Below are 16758 nucleotides of genomic sequence, written 5' to 3'. Positions count from 1 at the left end.
AGCCTCTTCATTTCTTATCATTCTCTTGTATTTCTCACCCTAGAATCCTTCTTTACTGCCCCTCCATTCCATGTGCTGTCAGACACTTTCCTGTCGTCAAACTACATCAAATTTTTCCACGTTCCTCTTGTTTACTCCTGTGGAACATCCTGTGATTACACTTCCTCTCCTCCCCTCTTTCCTTCTTTTTCGTTCCTCTGCTCCTTCTTCTTTCTTCTGGGTCAGTTCCCCCTACTATAGTGCAGCTATACCAGCCTGTGAGGAACCAGGACTGGTGCATCCCTTTCACTGTGACGGGCAACCCAAAGCCTGATCTGCACTGGTACCACGAGGGAAAGCTGCTGGAGGAGCAGCAGTACATTAGGACCGAAATCCATGAAATCACAGATACGGAGTACCACGGCTGTCTGCAGCTGGTCATTCCCACTCACATTCATAACGGCATTTACACGCTGGTGGCCAGCAATGAGTTCGGAGAGGACAGCGGAAACGTGTCGGCACACTTCATGCACATACCTGATGTGGACCACTCGGGGACAGGTATGGCTCTATAATGTGATTTATTATTATGTTATAAAATAATACAGCTTATTATAGTGTACAAGCAAACTGCAGTCATATTTTTGTTTCCACAGAGGGAGAGTTCTATTACGGTAAGATAATTTTGGTGAATTATAGCAAGCAAAATTTTTAAAACAAGTAAGCTGGATGAATCTTTTTAAAGGAAATCACTCCCCAACAAAAAACTTTCACCCTAAAATCAAAATAAATAAATAAATTAGATTTTGCATGAAGAAATCTGTTTACATTCAAGATTTTTAGCATAGTGACAGTATTTTTGATGACAAGTAAGCACATTTCCCAACTAAATTCTTCATAACTGTGCTTCGTTACTGTAATCCAAGGAGGAAGAAGGCAGACAAAGTGCCATGGTTACCAAGTATCAAGGTGGTAATGATGGGGGGAGGAGCCAGGCAGGCCAGGAATGGAGGAGTAGTCAGGCGAGAATCCAGAGCACAGCCAGGATGAAAGCCCACAGTGGAGTCAACGGAGAGAGGAGCCATAGTGGAGACTTGGCTGACAACACCTGGGGCGTGACTGATGGAGATGAAGCCGATGGTAGTGGTACCCTGGACGCAGGCGGAGAACAGATGGGACCGGGCAACACCGATGGTCCTGGAGGCAGAGGCAGAGCCGCAGCAATGAGCGCCCGAGGTGCCTGATGACTGAGGTGAAGCCGGTGGGACTGAGGACTGAGGTGGAGCCAGGGGGAAGGCAGAGCCAGACGGCCAGACGTCTAAGTTCTTGGCTCAGGCAGGGTGAAGTCTGACCAAGGCAGAGCCAGATGGACGAGGGAGCCCATTGGAGCCGTAAGGATGATGGTATCTGTTGAAGCTGAGGGAGGGAGGATCCAAGGTGGAGCCGACAGGTCAACGGACCGAGGTGGAGTGAAGGGATCAGGAGGTAGAGGCCGAGCCGGAGATCCACTTGCCTGGGCGATGCTGGTGACCGAAAGACCCGATGCAGATCAACACAACTGAGTGCCGTTAGAGGAGAAATTGAGGTGCTCAAGGAAACCAACAAAGATGTGGCTGATGGACTGGCTGAATTGCAAAGCAGAGGCGGGAAAGGGAGGTTGGGTGGGATCAACGACAATGACACAGACTTTGTACTGGGTGAAGAAACAGGCTTTACGCAGGGCGGAACTAGCGGCAATGAAGACATAGAAGACTTACAGCTGGGCAGGACCTGTGCTGATGATAAAGGTCAGTAACAGCTCACTCTCAGTGTTGGGAGCGTGGGAGGGGTCCTCCTCCATTCCCTCAACCTCCATTACCACTTCCACGGTGGCACAGGGTTTTGCCGGCTCAAACACCTGGTCAGACTCACTGTGGAGCTCAGGCTCCAAGGCGATAGTTGGCTTAGTCCTCTTGTTTGGCTCGTCCATTGCGGCAGATTTGAGCTCCCTGTCTGCGGTGGGCTCTGGCTTAATGTTTGTGCATGGCGTGGGGGGCGGTTGGCTGGGCTCTGGACCTGGCACGGTAACGTGAGCAAGGTGGGGCTGGACGATGGTAATGGTATTTCTTTCAGCTTCGCCCACAGTAAAAGGGGATACATCCACCCAGAGCCGAAGTTTATGTACTCAGCTAACGTCCATCAGGTATTCCCCTGGGGCATCAGGAAGCCCGTCCAGCCCGCACCTGAAGCCCTCCATAAGGGTGTAGTCATCACAGGTGGCGCAGTGACAGATTTAATCATGAAGTCATGAAAATCATCCTGTTCACATGCAATTATTTATTTTAAATTATTATTATAAGTTAAGTTCGGTGCAACAAATACTATACTTGACATTTTACTTTACAACACACCTTTATAAATAATTTATCATAAATTTTAAGTAATATATATTTTATACTTACATTCATGCAAATTTTCGCATTTCAATAGACTACTGGCATTTGGAGTTTGTGCTTAATTGCCATGAAAATAATGTCACAATGCAAAAAAATCATAGTTGTAAAAAGAGACTTTAGTTTAGACTGCATTTTCTTTATGCAAAATATAGTTTCATATGATAATGGGGTGAAATATTTCGTAGACATTTCTTATCAGTTTTCATTAGATTTACCCAGCTACTGAAAAAATAAAAACATTGCTAAAATACAGTTTATAGAATGATATTTATCACTGAATAATTCATTTCGATTTTTTTCCATTTAAATGATGTAACACAGACACAACATTTAGTCCAGGTAAGACTGTTTTTTCGAGACTTTAGTTTAGACTGCATTTTCTTTATGCAAAATATAGTTTCATATTATAATGGGGTGAAATATTTCATAGACATTTCTTATCAGTTTTCATTAGATTTACCCAGCTACTGAAAAAATAAAAACATTGCTAAAATACAGTTTATATGATATTTATCACTGAATAATTCGTTTTGATTTTTCTTTCCATTTAAATGATGTAACACAGACACAACATTTAGTCCAGGTAAGACTGTTTTTTCCTTTATTGCTCACCATTTATATGTATTTGTTCAAACCTTCAGATTTTGAACTGCAATCGTATACTTAGTGTGTTTTTTTTTTTGTCTGTTTTTAAGAAACCCCACCACTGGAGGAAAAAGTTGCGGTATGTTTTTGTATAGAGCGATTAAAGGAATATTCCAGGTTAAATACGTCTTGAGTTCTATCGACAACATCTGTGGCCTGCTGTCAATTACTATAGAAAATTGGGTAACACTTTATTTTACAGTGTCTTTGCTACATATGTTACATGTAGTTTCTATAGTAATAGCTATAAATTATGCATAATTTCATGCAACTAACCCTAAACCAAACCTAACCCTATAGTAAGTAAATGTAGGTAATTAAAGTGTAACAAAGACACCTTAAAATAAAGTGTAACCAAAAATTGTTCTTTCAGTTTATACTTGACCTGAAAGTCAGTGGGGCCAGCTTTCCAGAGAGTTTGAAAGCAAAAAAATGACTCTTGTACTTTTGTTTAAGAGATTCAGTAAATAATGTTTATTTGATCTGTAAAGTTGTCTAAATCTTTTTTTTCCCCATCTTTTAATCTTTCTTTATTTGAGGTGGTATTACTTTTGTAGTTGGATGAATTTTCCCCCAAAGACTTTTGACATTTGTAAGAACGCATTCTTTTTTGTTTTCAAACTGAGAAACTGAGAGAGAAGTCACATTATTGTCATCAGTGGTAATCTACAGCAAGCCTCAGATATTGTTGACAGAGCTTAACATATATTCACCAGGAATATTCCATTAATTGTTTGATATATTATTGGACAATTTACAATTGCAACAATATTGGAGTAGCAAGTGATTTCAATACATAGTAAATGTCTTTCTTTGATACAATGTTACTTCTATAAATTTGTTAGGTTTACTGTGCTAAATCAATTCAAACTGACCCCAGATTGGAGTCACGCTTGCTAGAGTAAAATCTACTGTGTGTTTTTATATTCTAGGTTTACATAGTGGTTGGGATAGCTGTGGTTGCTTTAACTGGATGCATCGTTATGTTAGTTTTCCTCAAATATGGTAGAAGCTCCAAGTTTGGTATGAAAGGTAAGTTCATCATTTAAATGTTTTCACTTCTGTCAACATGAGATCAAAATGGACCCTATTTACCTTCTTAATACATATACCTGGTGTACGATGCTCCCATGTATGTTATTTCAAATCAATTTAGGCATTGTTTTAGCAAACATTTTAGGGGCCGTTTACACAATACCGTTTTCAACTAGAAATGGAAAACTTTTTATGCATTTTGGCCATTCATTTACAAGACAACTGTGTTTTAGGGGCCTGAAAACAAACTTTTGAAAACATTTCAAAGCACAAGTTTTTGAAAACGATACCGTTATCCTCTCTGTGTAAACTACAAAAACACGAATTTGTGAAAACAGTGAAGTTATGCGCATGCGTATTACGTGTGCAGTCTAGGCATGTAGTTTTTCTTTACAAAGTGACATCGCCAGCTACTGGCCTGGCAGCATAACACAGCGCTTTTAGTCATTTCCGCTGATCCGTGTGAACAGAGACAAAGGAACGCAAAGGAAAAACGTTTCTGTTTTTAGTACGTCGTTGTAAACACACCCTTTGTTAACTTTCAGGTCTGTCTCTATTCTAATATGGAAGGCCCACTTTTCTAGCCTGGTTAAAACCAGACCATTCTCAGTAGTAACTGAGTTATGGTCTGGCAGAGCTCCATAGACAAATCATTTCCAATGGGGCGTCACCAACGGACGTCGCTCAAATGCCTCAAATGCAGTTGGATAGACCTAAAACCAATCAGAGCGATCGTCATTGTGTAAAGCCCGCCTCAACGTTTCTGATTGGTGCCGTGATTTCTAGGCCATGGAAATGGGCTTGAATGAGCTCTTTGCCAGACTACTTCTTGAGCAAATCTGAATTTGCCGGAAGTTGTCTGGGTTTTCCCAGGCTACCACTTTTCAGTTCTCATTGGAAAATAAAAAGTCCTCGTCTACAATTTGTTTCAGAAATGTTGTCACATTATGTAAAGTAAAAAGACTTTATTAATGGCTGGCAGATAACATTATCTATTACAGTAACCTACAGACCACAAATATAGAATAATAACATAGAATAATATTAATTTTAATTAGGGCTGTCAAAAGATTAATCGCGATTAATCGCATCCAAAATAAAAGTTTGTTTTTAATAATATATGTGTGTGTACTGTGTATAATTAAATTTGTATATATAAATACACACACATGCATGTATATATTTAAGAAAAATGTGTTATTTATATATATAAAAAAATTTATATTTATATATAATATAAACTATATAAATATATATACAGTATATGTATGCAAATATTTCTTAAATATATACATGCATGTGTGTGTATTTATATATACAAAATAATTATACACAGTACACACACATATATTATGTAAACACAAACTTTTATTTTGGATGCGATTAATCGCGATTAATCTTTTGACAGCCCTAATTTTTATATTTATTCAAAATAATTGTTATTGTTTCCTCTTATAATAATACACTTTTTTTGAATGCATTTGTATGGTATGTTTATTCATGTGTATTGACCCAGCGATGGCTTTTCATTTCTATGGATTATTGTCTGGGTTTTTTTGCCCTCTCCACCAGGCTCCTCATCTGTCATCAGTAATGACGACGACTCGGCCAGCCCGCTCCACCATGTTTCCAATGGCAACAACACGCCATCATCCTCGGAGATGGGCCCAGATGCTGTTATTATCGGAATGACAAAGATTCCAGTCATCGAGAACCCCCAGTACTTCCGCAACCCTGGCAGTATGCTGAAATCGGACACTCGTGAGTTCCCGTGGCGTGCTGGGCCGTCACCGGCCCCATTCCATCCTCTGCAATAGATTCCAGCCTAGGTTACCACTGGTCAGTTGTCATAGTAACCTCCCCTTCTATCACCATGGCGATGATATCAGGGATGGCTGACGCTGTGTAACTTAATCATTTTTAGACTGTACATTTCAGCAAGCATTCTTCATTCAAATTTTAGGATCCAACACAGTTAATTTGTATCTTACCAACCTGATCAGTCATTAGTGGTGTTTGCTAAGGCAAGCATCCCACAGGGCAGCTCATATGTAGGGTTATGTCAGCATGAAATCAAAATGTACCTTATTTATTTTATTATTGCATATTAATGGTCTTATTATGAATGGTTAATCCGTACATATGCTTTTTTGACCTCTAACATTATCTATCTTTAATGCCATAAATTACTCGTCTTCCTGTGATATGAGTCACATCTCTCTTCTGATGTATGCAAGGCTGCGGCAAGGTTATCATTAAATAAAAGTAAGACATAAACTAAAACCATAAAAATGTCATTATCTGAAATAAAATAAACATTAACTGAAAAAACAACAAAATTAAACTAACAAAAATGACAAAAAGATACAACTACATTTCTAAACCTATCTAAAATTAAAACAGAAAATATAGAAGAATAAAATATAGACATATTAACATTTTATACTGTATAATAATTATAATAAATAAATAAATAAATATTAAAACTACTATAATAATGTATCAATGATTCTAAAATAATACTGGAACATGTTGCAGTGATTTAGCCAATCACATTCCAGTACACAAGCTCACTTTTTACAATCCAATCAACAACTGATGGAGAAACTCAAGTCTTGCCCTACATTTTCTCTCTGAATTATGTAGTTGTAAAGTAGTAAACTTCTGTTTTTTGCATAAATGAATGACTGAACAACAACACTTAAAGGGATAGTTCACCCAAAAATGATCATCAATCATTGATTACTCACCCTCATGTCTTTACAACCCTGTAAGACTTTTGTTCATCTTTGGAACACAAATGAAGATCTCTTTGATGAAATCTGAGCCATTTCTGTTCCTCCACTGACAGCTACGCAACTACCACTTTGACGCTTCAAAAAGTTCATAAAGAGATCATAAAACTAATCCATATGAAGAACCAATGAGTTGCACAGCACATTTGAGCTTCCACAGGAACCAATGAGGTTTGTTTTCATGCGTCAAGCAGGTTCGGTTGAGCTTCTGTTTATGTTCGCTGATCAATGTTTATATGTGAATAAAAGCCTAAATTAAATCTGTTCATCATATAAAGCGATCGAGTCTCCTCAGAAAATTTGGACTAAACTAATTCATATGGATTAGTTTTACGAAGTGGTAGTTACATAGCTATCAATGGAGGGACACAAATTGCTCAGATTTCATTAAAAAGATCTTCATTTGTTTTACGAAGATGAACGAAAGTCTTACAGGTTTGGAACAACATGAGGGGGAGTAATTGATGACAGAACCCTGACAGCTGCCCACGATGCCCTAGTTTTTATATGAACAACCATCACTCAAATAGTAAAAATCTAGTTTTAACTACAAGTGTTATTTGTTTTGCAGTTGTCCAACACATAAAGCGTCACAACATTCTGCTAAAGAGGGAGCTTGGAGAAGGGGCTTTTGGAAAAGTGTTCTTGGCTGAATGCTACAACTTGTCTCCTGACCAAGAGAAGATTTTGGTGGCTGTTAAGGTATGGTATATTTAAACAACAAAACATTCATTGAAATTACGCAAGTAATTTCAAGTATATACATAAGAGATAATACAAGTTAGAGAAAATACATGGCTTTCTTATCTCACAGACTCTGAAAGAGGCCAGCGAAAGTGGGCGAGCAGATTTCCACAGAGAAGCGGAGCTCCTTACCAACTTGCAGCATGACCACATTGTCAAGTTTTATGGCGTGTGTGTAGAAAGTGACCCCCTCATCATGGTGTTTGAATACATGAAACATGGAGACCTCAACAAGTTTCTCAGGTTTGCATGAGAGCATTTATAACACCCACACTTACAGTTTTTATAAACATTCATGTTTTAGACAAGTTCTAGGTTACATACAAGTTAAAGGGATAGTTCACCCCCAAATCTTTTTTTTTTCATCATTTACCCTCATGTTGTATGAATTCTTACTTTTGTCCTTAGAGTGAAAGTTAGTGAGGTCCAAACCTACCTTGCTCCACTTTAGACATTTTACTAGCCATAAGTAACTTTGCAACAACATGTCAACTAACTCTCATTAGAGTTTTAGTAGACTGTTAGGTTAGGTGTTAGGTGTCAGGGTTAGGGTAAGTAAAATAAGTTGACATGTAGTTGCAAAGTTACTTAAAGTCACTAGAATGTCTGTTGAGGGACTAATAATAACTAATAACTCAAAATAAAGTGTTAGCAGATATTAAGCAGACAGCTTACTAAAACTCTAATGAGAGTTATTTGACATGTATTTGCAAAGTTGCTTATAGTTAGTAGAATGTCTAAAGTGGACCATTGAATTAAAGTGTTACCAAAGTATCTTCTCATGTGTTCTACAGAAAAAGAAAGTCATACAGGTTTGGAAAGCAAATATTTGTGGCCCTTGCTAGCAAAAGGAGTCGGAATGCGCACAGGCTGAATCTGAGCTACAGGCAAAACAAGTGAAAAATGTCAATTTTTTCTAAAAGTATCTTTATTTGTGCATTTTCTAAGAGGAGTACATTTCCTTTATCCATGTGCAGTTTTTCTCTGCTCGCTTCTCGCGCTTGATTTTTGAAAATTTGCTCATTCTGACTCCTTTTACCAGCATTTGTGTAAAGCAATGCATATACAATGGAAGTTTTTGGGGCAAGAAATGTGAAGCTAATAATTCTAAAGAACATGGATTATTTCAATAAAGAAATTGTTCAGTTGATCTGTAAAGTTTAAGTCTAAGTAAGTCGAAAAATTGAATATGGCTTTACATGGCTTTTCATGTAAACGTGTGTCGTCCGCTTTCTGATCTTCGACTTTTTTCAGTCATACACATGATTATATACACTTGATCATACACATATTTTCATCCTCTCTCTCTCTCTCTCTCTCTCTCAGGGCGCATGGTCCAGATGCGGTGCTGATGGCGGACGGACAGCAGAGTTTGATGGTGGAGTTGACTCAGCCTCAGATGTTGCACATTGCTCAGCAGATAGCAGCAGGCATGGTGTATCTGGCCTCACAGCATTTTGTGCACAGAGACCTGGCCACACGTAACTGCTTGGTGGGAGAGAACCTGCTTGTCAAGATAGGAGACTTTGGCATGTCCAGAGATGTGTACAGCACCGACTACTATAGGGTAAGTTTGGGTCACCTCGGAAATGTCCATATTGCTAAATATATTCTGGGCCCGGTTCCCCAAAACGTTCTTGTCGCTAAGTAGTTCTTAACCTATTCCTTAACCTCTCTCTTAACGTTATGGCACGATTCCTGACACGTTCGTACGCTAAGTATATCTTCTGTAAGTCACACTTTCGTAAGGTTGGTCTGGGCCCGGTTTCCCGATAACGCTCACTCTTAGCGCGCTAAGAAAGCTCGAAAGATATATCTTACCAAAGTTGTTTATGTTCCTAAGTGTGTTCCCCGAACCATAGGAAGCTGCTTAAGATATACCTTCTTACGTGCGACGTTACCCGGCGCTGTCCGTGGCGATGGTGCTGAATTGTTTGATATTGATGGCTCGAGAATCAATTATTCTCTCGTGCAGGGGCTGTTTATGTGAGAAAGCGGTGATCTTTATAAATGAAGCACTTCAGAAATAGTTGAAATTGCAATTTATTATGATTATTGGATATTATAAAAAATAATCCAAACTATAATAGCCTATAATAGCCTAGCCTACATATTTTAAAATTGTAACATATATTGCTGCCACAATAACCTTTTCAAAAATTTACGTGCCTTCTTCTCTTTCCCATTTTTGTTCGCTGAGGTGGAGCTGCGATGAAATATTGTTCTTGTAAATACTTTCCAGCATTTCAGTAATAAAAATGTACATCTTACGTACGGTGCTCGGCAGTGATCAAAAAGGAATTTTGAATTTTGAATCTCTTGTAAACTCAGAGATGTGGATTCAGACGGCAATTAAATTACCACACGACCTGTTTGTCAAAAAACAGAAGGTACTAATTTGGCCAGGGATTTTTACGCGGGTTGGGTGAGAAAAACACTGATATTATGGATTCGGACGGCACTAAAATCACCGACTTACCCCTGTAAATGTTTAAAATACCGGACGAGCCCAATGAGAAACAATATTAGCGTCCGAATAGGACTTAACTGACAGTAGCCTATGCTTTCACTGGCCTTTAAAAGAGCATTTTAATTAAATTAATAATATTGTATAATAATATAATTAAAAATCTAACAACAATCAGTGTAATGACAATTTTATTCTTTGCATGAAAACACTTGAATTAGCCTAATTTAATACTGTCTGGGTGTATTAAAACTTCAGAATTATATTCATATAGACCTGCAACAGTGATAAGGTAAAGCTAAGAGTGGTCCAGACCAACCTTACGAAAGTGTGACTTACAGAAGATATACTTAGCGAACGAACGTTTCGGGAATCGTGCCATAAGGTTAAGAGAGAGGTTAAGGAATAGGTTAAGAACTACTTAGAGATAAGAACGCTTTGGGAAACCAGGCCCAGGACCATTCGTAAGCTCTCTCTTAGCGTTGTTTGAGCTCAAGACGCTAGTCGCCGCCACTGTGCAGCAGTCTTTAGAAATCAGCGCAGCGCAGTACAAGTCAAACTATGGTATGTTGACAATGTTGTGGCTCAACAATGATTTTATGTTATGGACATTTTAAGACTAATAATAAAATATGTTCGCAATGGATACAGGCCTATTTATGAAGTTGACTTTATTTGGTATCAGAACTAATATGGTGGTAATTAGCCTAGGCTATTTCGTAATGTCATTAAAGCGTTTAAATTGGCAATCACTTTTGATAATTAAAATCTGGCAAACAATTTGGCTCTAAATGGCTAAGATCTATAAATGGGTAAGCATGGTGGTGTCCAGTAAGCGACCAACTATGGCAGCGATCCAACGTGTCCTTGTATTGAATCAAAGACGGCGCCGGCCGCGGAGCCGTTTAGTCCATGTCAATTTTTTTGTCAAATAACAAGTTATTCCGAAAGCTGGAAAACAGCGTCACCTTGTGCAAGCTCACCTCGTCCAGCAAAACTTCAAGTTCCTCTGACGAGAAGCTTGGTGCCCTTTTTTTTACGTTGCTTCCCCACCATATTCTGTATCTAAAGGTGATGATACACAGGGCAACTTTTTGAGCAATCTTGCTGGGCAATGTTGCCGTCAACGGGCAACCAGATGAGACACAGGGCCCACGACTGATCTAAATTATCCAGACAGAAATTTACTGCCAATTTTCAATGGGAAAGAGCCTAAGCAACAATCGATCTGCAAGATTGCCCAGCAACATTGCTCAAAAAGTTGCCCTGTGTATCATCACCTTCACTCTCTCTCTCTGTTCATTGTAGATAGGTTGCTTTTTATTGAAAACATTAACCAATGGAAATCAATACCGCATTAAACAGAAGTAACTGCAGCTGCTTGCCAATCAATTCTGATTGTAAAGTAGCTTACCATTAATATAAAAGTGTATTACATAATTTTTAGAAGTCGTTAAACCCATGTCAAGAAGCGGCACAAGTGGCACAACGGGATAAGGAGGGTGGATGATTAGCGAGGGATACCCGGTTCGTCTACCCGTCACAACATATCGTGTGAACATATTACTGACAATTTGATAATTTAATTAATAGTCTATATTTTACTGATAACTTAAACTATGTTAAAATAAATGTTACTGGAATAATTTGAGGAATGTTTCATTTGCATAGAACGTGTTGTCTTTCTTAACGCCGTAATGCACCTTCGCGTGAAGTGGAAAATTGATTCCTGAGCAATCGATGCCAACTAATTCAGAACCTTCACTTGGGACAGCGCCTTTGTAACGTCGAACGTAAGAGGTAGCGTGTTAAGAAGCTTCCTAAGGGACACTTCGGGGAACACACTTAGGAACATAAACAACTTTGGTAAGATATATCTTTCGAGTCTTCTTAGCGCGCTAAGAGTGAGCGTTATCGGGGAACCGGGCCATGGTCCTTTTAGTCTGAGGAACCCAAATATACTACAAATTTCTTATTTCATTTAAATCTGAATGGATAACTACATTATATATGATCATACAGAAATAAAATAATTATATAAAAATAGAATTATAGATAATAAATTCCTTTTAACAAACATGAACAACAGCGTTAACAAAATTATCCACCATATAGATTGAAGGGACAGATTTTAGCCATTGACCCATATGAATTTTTCACCAGTTGATTCTTAAATTATTACATTTGTACACTATACATCTCCCAAAATTGATTACCGGTATATCAATTTTGAATATTCTTCTGAATTTGAACCACTGAATTGGTGAAAGCAAATTTGTAAAGCAAAATGGACCGAAAAATAAAATGGACCGAAAATTTCCTGTACTGTTATAGGTGGCATTTTAAATATAAAATATTTTTGAATATTTTTGAAATTTTTAATAATGAAATTGTGTGTGAAATGTTTTCAGATGAAATATTCACAGCTTAAATATAGATTCATTGTGAATTTCAGCCCCCAAAATGCAAGCCCTGAAAATACAATACATTAAAATACAAGCACTGTTAATGCGGTGCTTTTTTTTTTTTTTTTTACTTTGTGTAATTCAACATGCTTTTTTGTTTCAAAGACACTAAATTACTTCCATAGGGTTTGTTGATCAATATGAATTAACTATTAATGTGAATTAACTATTCTCTCTCTCTCTCTGTTACTTAAAATATATAAAAACATATTTTGCTTTGGCTATCTGTTACAGCAAAAAAAAAGTTAGCTGTTCATGCTGTTACATTGCTCAAAGCTGCATTTTTGAATTTGCGACTCCAAACAGAACTGCAAAAAGAAAGACTGTTTTTGAAGAAAACTTTTGATTGAGCCAATGTTGCCATGTCGTGACGCCCAAGTAAACATATTGCAATTGTGTTGCCACTAATAGCACAACAAATGACATACTACAGTGTTCAGAACCAATCATTTCAAAACAAATTAGAACCAGTCTATTAAAATGCTGCCTATCCATACATTCTTATTGGGTGCTCAAACTAAACCACTGAGGAGTGTGAACACAGAAACTCTCCGAGAACTCTCCGAGAACACATTTACGATGTGTGAATGCAAATATGAACACGTGATGCAACAAAATATGCTAGAGGACTTTTAAAGTGGTTTATGATTGGATGAAAGTGAATGACACTAGCATGTCTGTACCAAATGATGATTGTTTCCAAACACTCCTCCTTCCACTTTATCTCTATCTGCCATTGGAATAAAAAGGTAGTCCCAAAAACTCATGGCGTTTGAGTCGAGGTTGACATGGGCTGCCCAAGCAGAGCATTGACTTGAAAGTGTCACAGAGCTACTTATTGATTCTCTGCAGTTCAACCAACTGTCAAAGGTCGATTATAACCTAAAGTCAGTTCTAGTTTGGGTTATTATTTCCCAATCCCACCTCTTACTTTTGTTTCCTGACATTTCTTATTTGTCAGTTAAAGGCAAAACACTTTAAAAAAAATCTGTTTTAATTAGCTGAACACAGATCTGACATAGGGAAAAAATGAACACCTAAAAGCAAAGGGCAGTTTGTATATGTCCATAATGGATAATATGACTGATTTATTTTTCTCATGAACACTTTTGTTTTTATGATTTATTATGACTAATAATTATTTAAATGCATGCATCTGAACAGCTGATTAAATACTGTAAATATGAAAGTGCCTCAACAGTTCCCCACAGTGAGTTCTTCCAGAAAAAGCCCAGACCATCTGACACTGAAGGGCTCTCCCAAACCTGCATGCTGCCAACACAGCCGGAAACACTCTGCTGTGTCAGCAGCCGTGTGTGTGTGTGTATGTGTGTGATGAAGGAATATCAGCTTCCTCTGCTGTATAACAAGAGAAAAAAAACTGGATTTTGTCATTGCATGATTTCCACGAATCCAGCAATGCAATGTCAAGATAATGAGGTCAAACTGTTTTAGGTTTTTTGCGATAAACTAGGCATTGTGGCAAAGCACTGTAGTGAGCAGGCACCTGGTGGACTTATATTAGACATTAGCTGCAAACTGCATATTTCATATCAAGCTAATTCTCTCTGTTATGCTGTTAATGCCCCATATGCTCAATCTGAGGGTGGATGAAGTGTCTCCCATTTATGCAAGCATGATTTTCAATGCCACAATTCCTATTCTTCTGGTCTTGAATGAGTGGAAAGTTCATTGTGCTATCTACTGAATTGTTCACCTAAATGTGACATTTATCATCACGTACTCATCCTCATGCTATTCCAGGTCTTTTGAAACCATAGCTTTGTGAAAGAGACCCAAAATTGTTGAAAATATTCCCTTCTCCAGTCTCATTTACACTTCTGCATATTCAGTTCTGCCACATTGTGATTAGTCATGATACACAAGAATCAATGGCATCTGGTACTTGAGAGCTGCAATAGAGGGGAAGCTTAACAATGAATCCTGTCTGTTCTCCGCAAAGCTATTCTGTAGCTTCAGAAGACTTGGTATAGCACACAACTTGATTTGGAACTATTCTGGTTGTAATGTAAGGGAACTTAGGTTTAGGTTTATGTTCAATGGTATTACCTAGTTATTACCCAGTTATTGAAATTACATGACTGTTCAAAAGTTTGGGGTTGGCACCATAAAGGTAACACTTTCTATGAAGACCATGCTTATAATGAATTATAGCTCCATTTATACTTATTTATAAGTAAGTATTACTATTTTATAAATACATTTATAAAGACCCATTAAGACCTATGCTGCATTATAAGAACAGTTATAATTATATTTTAGTATTTATATAATTTTTTTTAGAATTACTTTTAAGTTATGCATTTGCCTTTTCAATGCGCATGCTCATAATCCATTATACACTGATTTTTAAGTATTAATTAGGCAGTTGTATGGTTACAGGAATATATTTATAAAGATGCAGTCTGCATTGCTATTATGTTATATTATAGTTCAAATGACTTTTTAGTCATTCAGTTTTATTTCTGTCAAATAAGTGAATATATTGTTATAAATAGCCATGTTCTGTTCATATAAATACTTATTGTGAGTGATAATACAGTTACTAACCTCTATAAATGCATCATTGATAACTTTAAGTAAAGTGAAAACATAGGATTCAATTTTCCTAAAGCAAATGTTAATAAATCATGAAGATGTGCTCATTATACTTTTTACGTTGTTTACTTGTAAATGTAACTAATGAACAATAATTTCTGTAATAAAAAAAAAAAAACAGAAATCATTAATACAAACAGTTGAAAAAAGTATCTTTTTTTTAATGTTACATACTAGCAAAACACTGCAACAATATATTTTTTTAAAAGATACTTCCAAACTGCTATAAGTAATGCCATGCATATGGCTGAGGAGATATAGATTTTAACTAATCAAAATTACCAGTCATGACCTCTAATGCAAACATTAGCCATTAAAGACATAATTGATAACTAATTGGTACAGAAAACAAGTGTCTCTGGAACTATTTAATATTTGATCATTTATAAATCAGTGTATAATGGATTATGAGCATGCACATTGAAAAATCAAATGCATACCTTATAAGTAATTATAAAAACGAATATAAATGTAACTACTGTATAATTGTTCTTATAATGCAGTATAGGTCTTGAGTCTGAGTATGAGTATTGAGTATGAGTCTTTATGAATATATTTATAGAATAGTAATACTTATAAATAAGTATAAATGGTGCTGTAATTCATTATAAGCATGGGCTTCAAAGTGTTACCCATTTTTTTTTTAAATCAAAATACAGTAAAAACAGTAATATTGTGGAATATTATTACAATTTAAAATAACTATTTTCTATTTTAATGATTTTAAAATGTAATTTATTCATGTGATGACAAAGCAGATTTTTCAGCATCATTACTCCAGGATCATTGTCACATGATCATTCAGAAATCATTCTAATATGCTGATTTGGTGCTCAAGACACATTTCTTATTATCATCAATGTTGAAAACAGTTGTGCTGCTTAATTTTTTTTGATGAATAGAACATTTTTGAAATCATTAGTAACATTATTAATGTTTTTACTGTATTTTTTTTAACTAATTTAATGCATCCTTGCTGAATAAAATTATTAATTTCTTTAAAAAATTTTTTTATATATGTATATTACTGATCCCAGACGAACGGTAGTGTACATGCAAAACAGGATTGTAAAATAAAGTGCTACCAATAGTTTTTTAAGTGTTATACAATTATTAGTGTTTTTAAATATTAACATTAATTGTTAGATGATGACAAAGGTAATCTAAATGTCAATGTAAGCTAAGTTAGCATGCACAATTAAATATCAAATGTCAACCAATTCATGTCATGTCAAAACATCTCCATTATTGGCAGATAACTAATATAGTACTGATATATTGTGCATCCCTTAAATGTATATAGTTTACTTAGCTTATTACAGAGACACTATTATTGAAATGGTAGATGGATATAACAAGTGCATGTGCTTCTATCAGTCACTGAACCCACTGTGAATATGTATGTCTTCTATCAGGTGGGTGGTCACACCATGCTGCCCATCCGCTGGATGCCCCCAGAGAGCATCATGTACAGGAGATTCACCACAGAGAGTGACGTTTGGAGTCTGGGTGTGGTACTCTGGGAAATCTTTACCTACGGCAAGCAACCCTGGTACCAGCTCTCAAACAACGAG

The 16758-nt window shown here is 36.8% G+C and overlaps 1 protein-coding gene across 2 annotated transcripts in view; it reads left to right on the top strand.

The window, feature by feature from the left end:
- ntrk2b (neurotrophic tyrosine kinase, receptor, type 2b) overlaps positions 1–16758 on the top strand; it is a 34606-nt gene that overhangs the window by 12016 nt on the left and 5832 nt on the right. Inside the window, exons 8-18 of one of the 2 annotated variants that reach the window (XM_079873229.1) lie at positions 226–540; positions 636–653; positions 2736–2753; positions 2980–2997; positions 3110–3138; positions 3992–4091; positions 5667–5855; positions 7461–7591; positions 7704–7876; positions 8960–9200; positions 16600–16758. In XM_079873229.1, the coding sequence (XP_079729355.1) occupies positions 226–540; positions 636–653; positions 2736–2753; positions 2980–2997; positions 3110–3138; positions 3992–4091; positions 5667–5855; positions 7461–7591; positions 7704–7876; positions 8960–9200; positions 16600–16758 (1391 nt within the window). The remainder of the gene's footprint in view (positions 1–225; positions 541–635; positions 654–2735; positions 2754–2979; positions 2998–3109; positions 3139–3991; positions 4092–5666; positions 5856–7460; positions 7592–7703; positions 7877–8959; positions 9201–16599) is intronic. The other variant, XM_079873230.1, reaches the window with a different exon arrangement.

Source organism: Squalius cephalus, assembly GCF_949319135.1.
Source record: "Squalius cephalus genome assembly, chromosome: 5".
NCBI classification, from domain to species: Eukaryota; Metazoa; Chordata; class Actinopteri; order Cypriniformes; family Leuciscidae; genus Squalius; species Squalius cephalus.
This window is presented reverse-complemented; position numbering and strand designations above follow the sequence as displayed.